This window comes from Calonectris borealis, chromosome 18 (genome assembly GCF_964195595.1).
Source record: "Calonectris borealis chromosome 18, bCalBor7.hap1.2, whole genome shotgun sequence".
Classification (NCBI taxonomy): Eukaryota; Metazoa; Chordata; class Aves; order Procellariiformes; family Procellariidae; genus Calonectris; species Calonectris borealis.
The window spans coordinates 11,207,219-11,221,828 of record NC_134329.1 but is presented as its reverse complement, the minus strand read 5'-3'; the positions used below and the strand labels follow the sequence as shown (position 1 = coordinate 11,221,828).

The 14,610-nt window shown below is 57.3% G+C and overlaps 1 protein-coding gene and 1 gene segment (V, D, J or C); both read right to left on the bottom strand.

The window, feature by feature from the left end:
* Window positions 1-5,479: 5,479 nt before the first annotated feature.
* On the bottom strand, window positions 5,480-13,953 carry LOC142090290 (immunoglobulin lambda-1 light chain-like). Its single transcript, XM_075167935.1, has 4 exons — window positions 13,875-13,953; window positions 13,455-13,734; window positions 7,614-7,660; window positions 5,480-5,974 (listed from the first exon to the last, which is right to left on the bottom strand). The coding sequence occupies exons 1-4, from the start codon at window positions 13,918-13,920 to the stop codon at window positions 5,652-5,654; spliced, it is 696 nt and encodes a 231-aa protein (XP_075024036.1). The 5' UTR covers window positions 13,921-13,953; the 3' UTR covers window positions 5,480-5,651.
* On the bottom strand, window positions 9,518-10,872 carry LOC142090371 (Ig lambda chain C region-like). The segment is given in 2 exon segments: window positions 9,518-10,102; window positions 10,850-10,872. Coding segments are annotated over 2 exon segments (394 nt in total).
* Window positions 13,954-14,610: the final 657 nt, after the last annotated feature.

Sequence of the window (14,610 nt, the reverse complement as noted above, 5' to 3'; positions counted from 1 at the left end):
ATTCTCAGCCCCAGCTCTTGCTTTCGAGTTTCAGCCCTGCTGCCTCCAGGAACGGCGGCTGTTAGGGTGGCTGCAGCTGCCGCGGGGAGGGCAGGCGGGACCCCCCCGGCTGCGCCACGTCACCCATGTCTCTCCAGATGAGGTGTTTCATCAGCCCCAGGTGCACTCGCTCCGATCCCGCCACGTCCCCGCACAGGGAGCCCCCAAATCGTCCTGGTACGAGATGCTGGGGCTCGCTGTGGCCTGGGGAAATCACTGAGTGTTGTGCAATAACAAAAAGTCAAGCGCGGGCTGTTTTGGGGGGGGCAACCTGGCTGGATGTGGCCCCTGCGGAGGGGTTCCAGCGTGGCCACCCCCAAGTGCAAGGCCATGGGTGCAGGAGCTGCCCTTGCCCCAGGGCAGGGTTTGGGGACCGGAGCAGAGCTTTGCCCTCCGGGGCTGGGGGATGTTTTGGGGCAAGGGTTGCAAGAGCTCCCGTGGCCTCACACCCCTCTGCCTCCATCCCCGCATCCCTCCCTCTGGTCTTGGCCATGGGGCCCCTCCAGGCCCAAAGCATTTAAACCACCGGGGTTTATTAAACCTCCCGAAGGCCTCACTAAGCCCTCGCCTGCGAGCCTCAGCCTGGGAGCGCAGCTCTCACCAAGCCCCGACCCCGCCGAGGGACCCACCGCCTCTCTCCGCAGTTAATTAAAGCCTTCCTGAAGCATCTCGTTTACTAAATTAGATCCCCCTCGTTTTAAAATTAATGGCAGGCTGGGAAAACAAAAAAATAAATGACTTTAAAATTGCAGCACGGGAGATGGCAGAGCGAGAGCGAGAGCTGCAGCTGGGGAGAGGCGCGGGTTTCGGTTTCACTCAGCACATTTGCTCACCAGAAAACCCCGCCGAGGGCGGCTGCGGGAGCGGGACGGGCCTTTTCTTCCCAGGCACAGCTTCCCTCCCTGTCCGGGGGCTGGATCAGGCCCCGCATCCCAGTGTGATTCCCAGCGGCATCTCTCCAGCCCCGTTGAAGGGCTTGTTATGGATAAAACTGTGGCTGGAAATTTGCCGTGCTGTGAGCGGCAGGGGAACATGGGGGCCCTGGGGGAGCCGGGGCCATTGATCTATAATTCAGCAGGTTTTTTCCTTGCCAGTTGTTGCTTATGGAAAGGGTTTAGCAAAATCTTTTAATCAATAATTAGTGAGGTTTCCTGCCCCTGGAGGCAGAGATGTGCCTGTGCTCTGCTCGCCCAGACCTGAGCCGAAGCGAGACCCCAGCTCATGGCCCAACAGGACCTGCCCTGAACTGAACCCCTGAAAAGCTCAGTCTGATGTCCTGTAACTGAGGGACAGGCTTTACCCATGGGATGTCGACATGGATTTCAAGCCCCACAAAAGCCCTGCCGCCCCCCTCCCCACCAGCTGCCCCCCCAAAATGTGGCATTTAGCAGGGTAAAACCTGGCAGCACGGCTGGGATGGGGGCTCCTGTATTACCGCACCATTCACTCCGGTCTCAACCACTGCTTAAGGGTTTGAGACTACGGGAATCAATAATTACTGAGGCTTCAGCTTTCTCAGCGGAAAAAAAAAGTGAGCATCCTTCCTGGCAGCAGGTCTCAGTCCTTGGGGCATTTTTGGCTGGCAGAAACCCAGACAGCAGCTCTCCCTGGTGAAAGCCCTTGGCAACACCATGAGGACAGGGATGAGGATGCTGTGGGCAGGGGTTTGCTGGGGAATAACCTCGCTTGCCCGTGGAAAGGGGCTCAGCACGAGGGCGGAGGAGCTGGTGCCATTTCTGAGTCTGTGTCCCCCAGCAGCGAGCCAGGCTTGGCGCATGTGGCCGCGCTGCAGGGACCCTCGCCACCCAGACCCCCTACCACAGGCACCGCAGCCCGGCAGCCCCCCAGGACCAACTCTGCTGGCTCTCTGCCTCTGCAGGCTCTCTCTGCCCGGGAAACTGTGTCTTAAAGGATCTCATCTTGAAACACATCAGATGCCTCCATCACCCTCCCTTCCTTCCCCTGCTGCGATGCAGGCTGAGCATCCATCCCGCTGCTGGCTCCTCCCCTGGGCATGGGTTTGCTCTGTGGGGATGAGTTTTCCTGGGAAAACCCCAAACCTGTCACCCCACACATGAACAGGGACACTGGGACTGTGCCCATCGGCCCAGTCCCCCCATGCAGGGCGATGGGAAGGGGGTTTGCCCATGCACAGGGCTGTGCCATGGCAGGGTCTCCCTTGCCTGGCTGGGCCAGAATAAAGCCAGAGTAAAGCCAGAGTAAAGCCAGAATAAAGCCAGAATAAAGCCAATAAAGTGGTTTTAGAGCATGAGGTGCCTCTTGGCACCTCTGGTGGGTTCCAGGCCCTACTGCCAGCTCCATGCAAAAAAGCAGGAGGGAAGGAGGGCCGGGTCAGACCAGGGCTCACATCCCCCCCTGCCCCCCCCGGTCTGTGCCCTGCCAGGACTGCCCACTGCCCACGGCCCCCACAGGGCTGGCACACATCCCTGCAGGGCTGGCACATGTCCGTGGAGCCGCAGGGAGACAGGCTGGCAGAGGCCTGGGGCACTCAGTGCACCTCCCAGTGCCCCACCATCCCCAGGGGCTGCAGGGTCACCAGGCAGCTGGAGAGAAACAGCAGCCGCAAACAGCCCTGCTGCTTGGCAAAAGCTGATTTTAGTGCACATGGAGATATAACACCAGCATGGAAATGGGGTGGGGGTGCAGGAGACGTGGCCATCCATGCAGAGCCAGCGTAAGCTTGGTGGCATGGTGTTTGTTTGGGTGACCCCTGGGTGCAGGGAACATAGGCAGGACAGGGGAGAGCAGTTTGGGTATGGGGACATGGGGACAGCAGGGAATGGGAAGCTGCTGTCTCCAGCAGCAATGGGGAGGGATGGGGACAAAGACGGGGATGCTGCTCCAGCTGGGAGCCTTGGGCTGGCGCTGCGGATGTGACCACGGACCAGGAGCAGGCTGGAGAGCTGCACACCCTGCAGAAATACGCACTGGGAAAAGCACCTTATCTGAGTAACTAGCAGCATCTTCCCATCATAATAAAGTCTTCTGAAATGCTTAAACACTGTGTTGCTATCGCTGGGAGGTCCCCAGCAGTACTGAGGGACATGGGATTCCTTTCGCCGGCAGCAGAACCAGTGCTATGTCCAGGCCGTCACTGCCCACCCTGGCATGTCCATGTGAGCAAGGGGTGGATGAAAGAAACTTAATTCCATTCAAAGGTTCTCTTTGGTATTTGCTTTCCTGGTAAGTTTGGGGTTGCTGCCACAGTGCTCGTTCCCTGGGAGGCTCTGCTCTTTTAGATGTTTTGCCCGAGAAAGAACAATGCAGAGAGCAGAAACTGTCCTCTCGAATCTTGTCTCGTAGGTTTGAGTTTGGCAGAAGATTTTTGGCTTCATTTTGGCTTCATTTCCTGAGAAATCCTCAAGTGGTTGCTGAACGGCTGGGTAAAAAAGAGCATCAAGGAGCCAGGGTGGGCAGCTCCATCAGAGCTTTCCGGGACGGATGGAGGTGTGGAGGTGGGTAGGATGGATGGAGGCATTGAGGTGGACAGGACAGAGGCGCTGCAGTGGACAGGACAGATGGACGCAGCAGGGAGGACACACAGCCAGCAGCACTGCACAGAGCGGTGCTTTCTCCTTGCCGGCTGCTGGGGACTTTGCCCCAAGCAAGGCCAACGCAGGCAGTGCCCGTCCCACGGTGAAGGTGTTGGCGAACCCCTGGCATTCCTGGGGAGCCGATCGCCAGCAGGAGGCAAGGAGGAGCCGTGATGGTGGTGGGGATCCAGGTCCCTGGGATGGGCACGGGGGCTGCCCCAAGTGGGGCTGACCTCTGTGTCTCGCTGGGGGTCACTCCCATGGCCAGGCTCCCGGGGGTCTGGTCATCCCTCCTGTGCCCTGAGAGATGTCCGCAGAAGGCGCCTGCTGGCACAGACGGCAACCCAGAGCCTGGTGGGGCTGGGAAGCCCGCTGGCACCGACACAGCCCACAGAGGGGGATATGGTGGGGCTGTCCCCCACCCCTTTACCAGAAAGTCAACCGTATCTTGGGCTGCATCACAAGCAGCACGGCCAGCAGGTCGAGGGAGGTGATTCTGCCCCTCTACTCTGCTCCGGTGAGACCTCACCTGGAGGACTGCCTCCAGCTCTGGAGCTCTCACTACAGGAAAGACATGGACCTGTTGGAGCAGGTCCAGAGGAGGCCACAAAAATGATCACCTCTCCTATGAAGAAAGGCTGAGAGAGTTGGGGTTGTTCAGCCTGGGGAAGAGAAGGCTACGGGAAGACCTTATCACGGCTTATCAGTACTTAAAGGGGGCTTATAAGAAAGATGGGGACAGACTTTTTAGCAGGGCCTGTAGCAATAGGACAAGGGGTGATGGTTTTAAACTAAAAGACAGTAGATTCAGACTAGATATAAGGAAAACATTTTTTACAATGAGGGTCGTGAAACACTTGGAGCAGGTTGCCCAGAGAGATGGTAAATGTCCCATCCCTGAAAACATTCAAGGTCAGGGGCTCTGAGCAACCTGATGTCGTTGAAGATGTCCCTGCTCATTGCAGGGGGGTTGGACTAGATGGCCTTTAAAGGTCCCTCCCAACCCAAACCATTCTGTGATTCTATGATTGTGTGTCCCTGCAGGGGACACGTGGCAACCCAAAGCCTGGTGGGGCTGAGCACCCCACTGGCACCGACACAGCCTGGGGAGGGGGATGTGGTGGGGCCGTCCCCCGTTTACCAAGAGGCTGGAGAGGGGGCATCTCCCCCCCGAACTGCACACGGCGTGGCCAGGTGCTCCCATCCCCTGTCCCCAGGGTGGCTTCTGGCAGCTCTGATGGGGCATCTGGAGCTGAGCACTGGCGCTCCCGGCACCGCTGGGGCTGTGGGTCGCTCTATGTGCAGGGCCCCAGGGAAACGTCCCTGGGGCTGTGCTGGGGACAGGGCATGTGGCACACAGGAGCCCAGGCTGCTGTGGCACAGGGTGCAAGGGACAGACTGGTGCATGTGCATGCCCCGGCGGCTACACTGGCACCCCTATCCCGGGGGACACAGGGGTGACCAAGGAAAAGGGGACACAGCCAGGGCTGGCCAGCAAAGGGACACGGCTGGCCATCGTCCCACCGCAAGCCACGTGTCCCTGCAAGGCACCTGGTGCCCAGAGACCAGCGGGCGAGGGACAAGGCCGACACAGCCAGGGCCATGTGCTCGCTGCCCGCATGGGAACTTAGACCAGGCTGATGCCCCAAGCTGCTCATGCCCTGGTCTTGGTGGTGCCGGGGGTGTTCAGCAGGGTCCCCAGGGGTGAGCAAGAGCTGCAGAGAACCCTGGGCACCCCAACAATACGCGTGTGTGTGCGTGTGTGTGCATACATGTGTGTTCCCATCCCACCCTCATCCATACTGGTGCCACTGGGACGATGCTGGCCGGCACGGGCGGAGCGGGCGCGTTGGAAGGACACAGAGACAGGGATGCTGAGCCAGCGCTAGTTCAGTGTCGGTGTTTATTCGTGTGACACTCAGGGCGGGGGGACAGGAGCAGGGGACAGGGGGACGTGCGGAGAGACATCTGTGGCGGGGGGGAGGCGCTGCCCCCAGCCGCGGGGAAGAGGGAGGGGGCTGATGAGGGGCCACCGGGTGCAGGGAGGTCCCGGCGGGGTTAGGAGCACTCGGATCTCTTCATGCTCTTCTCCACGTTGCCGGCCTCGTGCGTGACCTTGCAGGCGTAGGTCTCGTGGCTCTTCCAGTCGCTGGCACTCAGTGTCAGGTAGCTGCTGGCCATGTACTGGTTGTTGGTCTGCCGCTGGGGCTGGCTGGTCTCGATGCCGCTGGAGAGGGTGCGGCCATCGGCTGTCCAGGCCACCTGCACGGCGCCGGGGTAGAAGTCTCCCACCAGACACACCAGGGTGGCTTTGTTCTGCGTCGAGAGCTCTTCAGAGGATGGCGGGAAGAGGTGGACGGTGGGGGAGACCTTGGGCTGGCCTGCGAGGGGAGAGAGAGCGGCGCGGGGTCAGGGGGGACTCCATGCCCTGCCACAGCCCGCTGCCTGCCTGCCCTGCCTGCCCTGCCTGCCCTGCCTGCCCCAGCTGCACTGCCCAGAAACTCCTCACTTCCCCCACAGCTAAGAGGTTATAATTTATAAACCTAATGTATTTAGATTTAGATTTGGGATACATCTATACGTATTTTTTTAATATATATATGTGTATATATTAAAAAAAAAAAAGTGTGTGTGTAATACACATACACATATACATACATCCCATATATACTTGTATATATGTTATATATACACTATAAGTGTATATATGTGCATATATACATTATATATTATAGATATCTCTATATACAGCTAATATACATCATATATATCTCATATATTACATACATAAAATATACAGTATACTACATATATATGCAGTATATATTGTTATATAAATATATATATAATTATATAGAATTCATATAAGATACATATTTACGTATCTATGTATTTCTCATATATATAAAAATATGTTATATATATTTTTTATATATATTCATATATATATATATATATGTAATATATATATAAAACAAAATCTCTGGTTAGTTGCCATAAACCCATTTCTTCCCTTTTGCAAGACAATTTTTTTAAAAATCGAAATTTCAAAGACAAACCACCCTGTTTTCTGCCCAGTTCTGCTTTCAGACACTTTCAGACTTATCTCAGAAAAAGTACAATTAAGAATCACCCAAAGGAAGACGGAGAAAAGATGTCTGGTCTTTCCGAGGTGGTTCTGCTGCCTCCTCAAATGTACAACGTCTCTATCTACCTATTTCTATCTCTCTCTCTATTCAAAAACCAGGAGGACTCTGCCATTAAAAACTTTCTGCTGAAGAAATTGGCAAACTAAATTTTTCATGATCTTACGCCCCTAGTAATTTGGTTCAGATTGGTTTTTTTGGCCAAATTCTTTTAAAAATCACAGACAAAAACAGACAAATGATGTTCCCAGCAGCATTTTCAACACAATAATCTCCATTTTTGACACGGCTTACCTGGACAACGGGCTCTTTAAGACACCCCTGAAAACTTTTGGTTAAGATCTCAGGGACGTGCCATTTTAACACCAAGTTGGATGTGACTTCAGCCCGCTCGTGGCCGAGGACAGGCTGCCATTTCACGGCACCCGCACCCTCGGCCGCGGGACTCTGCAGAGAAGCCCCTGCTCCTCGCTGAGGGTGACGGACTTAGTCCTCAGGACTAAGAGTTGAGGACTTAGACCTTAGACCTTAGACTAACGACTAATTTCTTTAACAAAAATTGACTTTCTTAGAGACCTAAACCTGAGTTTCTAAAATAGGCTCCCTAAGACCTCAGACACATTTCCTGGCCAAATTTTAAGATCTTTCAATTAAGAAAATACCCCCCAAACCTCCGTGGCGTGCACCAGAGCCCTCCAAGTCCACAGGGACAAGACACAGCCCGCAACGCCGCGCTTAGTGCCCGTCCCCAAACCGGCGGCACACCCCAGCCCAGCGCAAAGTCCGAGAAAAACCACCAAAATGACCGAAAATCGACAAAATGTCACAATTTCACGGTGGGGAAGGAAAGACCGAGAAGAAGTCGGCGACTCACCTAGGACGGTCAACAGGGTCCCGGCCCCGAATACACCACACAGTGATACAGGGCCGTGCAAAAACCTCCTGCCCCATGGTAGGAGCAGGCTTGCGCCCTATGGATGTGGCAGGATGGAGGTGATGGGATGGAGATACTCCAATGGACACAGCAGGATGAAGGTGATGGGATGGAGGTGTCCCGATGGACACAGCAGGATGAAGGTGATGGGATGGAGGTGTCCCGATGGACACAGCAGGATGAAGGTGATGGGATGGAGGTGTCCTGATGGACACAGCAGGATGAAGATGATGGGATGAAGGTGTCCCGATGGACACAGCAGGATGAAGGTGATGGGATGGAGGTGTCCCGATGGACACAGCAGGATGAAGGTGATGGGATGGAGGTGTCCTGATGGACACAGAAGGCAGGATGCACGGTGCTGGACATGCCCTGGTGGATGTGGCAGAGCAGGAGCAGCAGGAAAGCCATATGGGGACAACTGCGTGTCCTTGCTGGAGGGGCCACAGGAAAATGGGTGGCTGTGGCCCCACCATCCTGCATGGACCGCGCTGGCTGGGCTCTCCAGAGCCATGGCTGCGTCATTGGCTGCTCCAGGGACCCACTGCTACCCAGGACCGTGTGCCTTGTGCTCATTACAAGCCCATGTCCTTGCCTGTGGTGTGGGGACGTTAATCCCAGGTGAGGAAGGGCTGGTGGAGGCTTTGGGTGCACCTAATGCGCAACAGGCAGCTCCTTGCCTCGACCCGTGCTGCTGCCACGCAGGTGGCTGCGGGCTGCCCTGGGGGAGCCACCGTCCTGCCACCCCTCGGGCCACACTGTGGCTGCAGCCAGGGCGAACAGGGACCACTGGCCATCGGACAGTATGTGTGCGGGTAAACCTCATGAGTAAACCATCCATCCATCCCTCCCACTGCCCAGAAACACCAGCACTGGCGCAGGTGCCGTGGTTTCATAGGGGAGCCCACCTCTTGGTGTCTGTGCCACCCAGCAGCCTGGCTCTGCTCTCCGGGGCAAAACTGGACCGTGGCACAGCCCACATCCCTACCTGGGCAGGATTTTCAGTGCCTGGCGGGCGGGCGAGCCTCCTCGCGGCAGCTGTGTCAGGGTGCCCTGTGCTGGAGCAGCCCGCGGCAGGGGAGTGGTGCAGCCCTGGCTGCCGTCGCGCTGCGCCCACCGCTGTGCCAGGGCTCAGCCCTGCGCTCGGGGCTGGGCGTGGGGCGCTGGACCATCCCACCGAGGGTGAATAAGCACTTCCCTCCGTCACACCTGGCATCTCGGCGCCCTCAAAGTCACTGGTGCAGGGTTGGCTCTGGTGTGGGGGGAAGTTCATAGCCAATGAAGCTGCCAGCCATGACGGAGGATCACGCCCGGGAGACGCTGGCTGAAGGTGCCTATGACTGCATCAGTGGGTGATGACTGAAGGCCGAATTCACGGGAGTTTTTACTTCTGCCCTAACAGAGCTCAGCTCAGTGCTTAATGTCCTGCCTGGGTCGGGGGCCTGGTCCGCAGGCAGAGCGGAGGTCTAGGGGCATCGGCCAGCACTGGGCCCTGCAGCAGAGGAGCCCTGACTGGCTGCTTTCTCCAACTTAATTTAGCTCCTGTGCTGGGGGAGATCAAGCCAGTGCCCACGGACCAAACTCAGGCCCCAGCGCCTGAGATGGCTCCTGCTCCGCTCACCAGGTGCCACAAAATTTGGGGCAGGAGCCCGGGCAGGGAGGGCAGCAGCCAGCTGGGGACACCTGAGGACAAGTCGCAGACCATTGCAGGGGAAAATGCAACAACAGCGAGCTCAAGATGTGGGAGCAAGCAGTTAAGCTCTCAGCCGAACAGGGCCATGTTTTGTTGCAGGGTCATAATCATATTTGACCAAGGAGGAAGGACTGGGAGATGTGGATGCAGGGCCAGTGCTAGCTCAGGGTTTATTTGGATGATGCCCAGGATGAGGGAATGGGGCAGGGGAGATGGGAGGGATTCAGGCATGGGGAGAAGGAAGGGCCGACAGAGACGGCGGAGACTTGCACAGAAGGAGGGGACAGGGATGGGGCAGGTGGTGAAGCAGGGTGTGCCAGGGGATGTGATGTTCCAGGGCCAGGGTTGTCTGTTCCCCAGTGGGGTTACGAGCACTCAGATCTATTGAGGACCTTCTCAATGGTGCCAGTCTCATGCGTGACCTCGCAGGCGTAGGTCTCGTGGCTCTTCCAGTCGCTGGCACTCAGTGTCAGGTAGCTGCTGGCCATGTACTGGTTGTTGGTCTGCCGCTGGGGCTGGCTGGTCTTGATGCTGCTGGAGAGGGTGCGGCCATCGGCCGTCCAGGCCACCTGCACGGCGCTGGGAGAAGCCTCCCGCCAGACACACCAGGGTGGCTTTGTTCTGCGTCGAGAGCTCTTCAGAGGACGGCGGGAAGAGGTGGACGGTGGGGGAGACCTTGGGCTGGCCTGCGAGGGGAGAGAGCAGTGTGGGGAGGCGGATGTGGAAAGAAGAAGGTCTTTAAAGTGCAGACATGGCTGTACCTGCGGGGTTTTGGTCCTGGCTGGAGTCTTTCAGTGCAGTTCCCACCACCAGCAAAGGAGCTAATAGCTCAAGGTCTCTGCCGTCACCTAGCAATCTAAAAAGGCTGCCCTGGAGGTAAAAGGCCCCAGCTCACTGAGGACACCCAGTGTGCGCGTCTGCAGGATTCCCTGCACCAGCATCCCACGCCTTGGCCCTGTGCCACGCACGTGTGCAGCTGTAGCCAAGACTCAGCTTTTTGGAGGCTGAAGAAGCAGCCATCCTCCTGAGTGCCATTGAGACATGAAGAGGCAACCTTGTCCTCAGCCAGCAAGCTCAATCTGCCTGCTCAGACTTGAAGCCCTTCCACTTCAGCCCCCTATATATTTTCACATCATACCATAGAGCACAACTGGGAGCTTCTCGTTAGGAGAAAGAGAAATGTTAAGAAATTTCTGTTTCATAAACTCCAATATAATCTGGCTGTCTGGCAAATACATAGATATATTTTTACCCAGTAACTCCTGCACTCAGACAAGTTGAACGAGACCCACAGGATCAGTAGAGGGTCTGCAGATTTGAAAGGACCAAAACTGTTTTGCAAGCAGCGAAGCCCAATTAGCCCATAAAACCTTGTTTCCTCCTGTCAAGGAAAGGCACATGAATACATTTCAGTGCGGTAAGACAGATGGAGAACACGCTATAACCAAATGGAGAAGTTGAAGAAAGAAAAAAAACAACGCACCTCAAACCCCAGGAAGAGCCCATACAGCCTCTGGCATGGGGAAGACCCTGTGTGAGCATCAGAGCAACTTACTGAGGACAGTCAGCTGGGTCCCACCGCCAAAGAAATAAAGGCAGCGACACATTGCTGCGCAGAAGGAGCTCAAGCAGCTGCTTATGCCCAGCCAGTGGCCCCAGTGCCCCATGAGCATGGTGGGGAGGCAGCCAGCCTCCCAGCCACTGACGCAGCTTGTCCAGTGCCGCTTGCTGGGGATGATGGAGCAGGGATGGTATTTGTGCATCCTGCCCCCTACCCGTCTCTCCCAAGGGATATCCAGCAGCTCTGCCACCGTCTTGGTGGTCTTGGCTGAAATCACATGTCAATCCCCCTCCAAACACCCCTCTGTATAAAATGCTTGCTGGCTTACAAGTTTTAGTGAAGGTTCCCCCGAGTTTGGGCCAGTCTGCCTTTGGTGGCCTTATGAGCAGTCCCACCCTGTCTCTGGGAAAGGGGTGGCAGCTCGCCATGTCCAGCTTCACCCCGTCTGAGCACTGCAGCACTCCTCCGCGCCACTCCTTCCCGGGCTGGGACATGTGGAGATGTCAGAGATGTGCCGAGCACAGGCAGTCCTGAGTGGGCGGCATGGCCTGGGCTATGGGCAAGCCAGGGGCCAGGGGGATGCGAGGAACACGAAGTAAAGGGCGAGTGAAAGCAGCAGGTCCCAGTGCATGCGTGTGCTGAGAGGGAACATGTGTTACTGCCAGGGTGAGCTCAGTGGAGCGCAGGCAGCCCGTGAGCTGCCAGTCCTGCCCTGGGCACCCTCCTGCCTTTGGGAGCTGAGCTGGACGGTGCCAGAGCAACCCTCAGCGCCCAGCAGAGCATTTAAACCCATCTCACCTGGTTCTGCCGAGGTGGTGGCTGCTTCCCAAGGCACTGGCAGTGGAGGATGGTGCTGCTCCACCAGCTAAGAGAGCTCCGGAGCAGCAGGGAGGAGCAGCATGGACAGAAAGGCACGGCAGACATATTTTCCTTGCACAGGAGACAGGGAGACCGCAGAGACCTGCAGGTTTGCTCCAAGCAGTATCCCCTATCCACCCAGGAACAGCTTCCTGGAGAGCCGCCCCTGCCCATTCTGCATCCCCCAGGCTGCTGCTCGTGGTAGCGCCCTATTAGCCCCTGCCTTCACAGCCCCTTGGAGCAGCAGCCCTCGGGTGACAGCTCCTGGGAGCATCTGCCAAGGGTCAGGGCACACAAGGGGGTTGGAGAGGAGGCATCAGAGGCTGTTGGTAAAGAGGAAGAGCTGGGACTAGCAGAGAAAAGCATGCGAGGGATGTGGATGCCTACATACAGCTGCAATAGCCAAGGCAGGGGTGAGCCAGGATGGGTTTCAGCTAAGACCAATTAACTTAAAACTCCCGAGGGAAGACTTGGCTGCTGCTTTGTAAAGTATTTTCCCAGCATGGTGCCAATCTCACAGGGCGCAGGGTGCTCAGCTTGGAGCAAACAAGCTCTTGGAGTGCTGAATTTCAATAGCACCAACTTAAATTGAACTTGAAAATATTCAAATGCTGTGGTTTGTGCAAGTGATTATAGAAAGAGGAAGAGTCAGTGAACCTTCTGAGTCACTAGAAAATAAATGATGCTTCAAAGATTTTGTGGTTCGAAACTTTCTGTTTCAGAGCCTCTGGATAGGCTTATGCATTGGTGCAAAGGCTGAAACTAGCCAAAAAAACCACTGAAATTGTCTACGGCATTTAGCTGAAGCCCATACCATCTATTGTGGACGACCAGTTTCTAAGCATTTCTCAGACTTCGATGGGGTTTCGGTTCCATGTTAGGAGAGGACAATAAAGGGAGACAACGTTCAGCACAAAAGTCAGGTTCTTCTCCTTGGAGGAGGACATGGAGGAGGACTGATGCTGTGTGCTGGACATAGCAGGGGTGTTGGTGCTTCAGCACCTGCCTGGCACATGGCTTTGGCGGCATCGAGGGCAGGTGACAGGGTGCTGGTCCCAGGGGGGCACCGGGGAGGCTACGCATGACTGCTGTGTCCCAGCTGCCAGGGCTGAGCAGCAGAGGCCACGCCAGGCACTCTCCATTGCCGCCACGTGGCTTGCCCAGACATGCCTGGAAAAAACGAGAAGGGAAAGGGTAGGATGGGCTGAGCAGCCTTGCAGCATAAACCACCCTGAAACTGCCCTGGCATGGCTTGTGCAAACATCTACCCCCAGAAAACTCTTCCTTTATGGGCTAAAATCAGCACTGGCTGGGGGAAGCAGATGCCCAGTGCCTGGGGGCTCCTGGCAAAGCAGCGCTGGGAGGAGGGGAGGCAGTCACCTGGCAGGACCCCGGGTGCCAGCTGGGGAGCACAGGGGACCTTGGACCGGCAGTGCGAGGCACGGACAGGGCTGCTGGCGATCACCCCCTCCCCAAATGACAGGGTACAGGCACAGACCTGGGGTTCTAAGGGATGGCCAAGCTGGGACACCATGCACAGCCACCTGCAGCACAGGGCAACAAGGCCAGGGCCATGGCCCTCAAATGGGGAAAGCAGAGACTCCTAACTGGCCCTGCGACGGTGGGAGGTTTTTGTATCACTTCCCCATTGCTCCACGTCACTGTGGGATCAGTGCTGCCACCACAGTAATAGACAGCCTCGTCCTTGGCTTGGACCCCACTGATGGTTAACGTGGCCGTGGAGCCGGACTTGGATCCAGAGAATCGCGAGGGGATGCCCGAGGGTCTGTTGTTGTTAGCATAGATCACAGTGACAGGGGCACTGCCAGGTGTCTTCTGCTGGTACCAGCCATAGTAGCTGCCAGCACCGGAGCAGGTGATCTGGACGGTTTGTCCCAGGTTCGCTGACACCGAGGGCGGCTGAGTCAGCGCTGCCTGGACCAGGGAACCTGGAGAGGGAGAGGAGAGAGGGGAGAAGACGGGGGTCAGCCAGTGCCCCAGGAGCACAGCCCTCCCCGGCCAGCGGGATGCGGATGGGACCCTTGTGCCCAAAGGCCCCGGCTGGGCACAGTGAGTCTGTCCAGGGCACCTGAGCCATGGGCGAGCACCGCGACGAGGAGAAGGGCCCAGGCCATGGTGCGATCCCACCAGCTCCGTGTCCCCACGACGATGGGGCTGTGCTGCGGACCCCGACTCCCTTTTAAGCCCGCGCCTGCCCGGGGCACGGCCCCTCCATGCAAATCTGGCCCCGCGCTCAGGGCCGGATCCTGCCCGCACCTCTCTCCCCACCTCCCTCCCCGCTCCACGCCCAGCCCCACCACCCCAGATGCGGCGGGGCTTGTCCCCGGGCACAGAGCGGAGACACAGAGACACGTCCCAGCTCAGAGCCCGACACCCGCCAGCACGGCCCCCCCGTCCCCATCCTGGGCCGAGCGGCTGCAGGGCTAAAGGGCGCGGGATGGGAGAGCCGGGTGCTGGGGGCAGGGGGTGTAGGGGGGCAGGCAGCACTCGCAGCTCCAACATCCGCCCCAGGGGTTGTGGGGAGCAGACGAGCCGGTGCATGTGCCGGGGATGGAAGGACAAGCCCTGGCCCAGGCTATTGCCACTGGGGTGGATTTTTGGGGTCCAGCTGGGTGCAACTAGGCTCTCCCATGGGGAAAGGGCTGGGAAAAGGCAGGAGCAAAGCCCCCGTTTCCATTCCTCCGAGGTCCTCAGTTGAACATTATCTGTGACCGATGAGCACCTGGGATCTTAACATGGAGCAGGCAAGGGGAGCGGGGCCAGGAGTGGGGCTTGTTGGGGAGCACAGAGTAGCCCTCACCCCT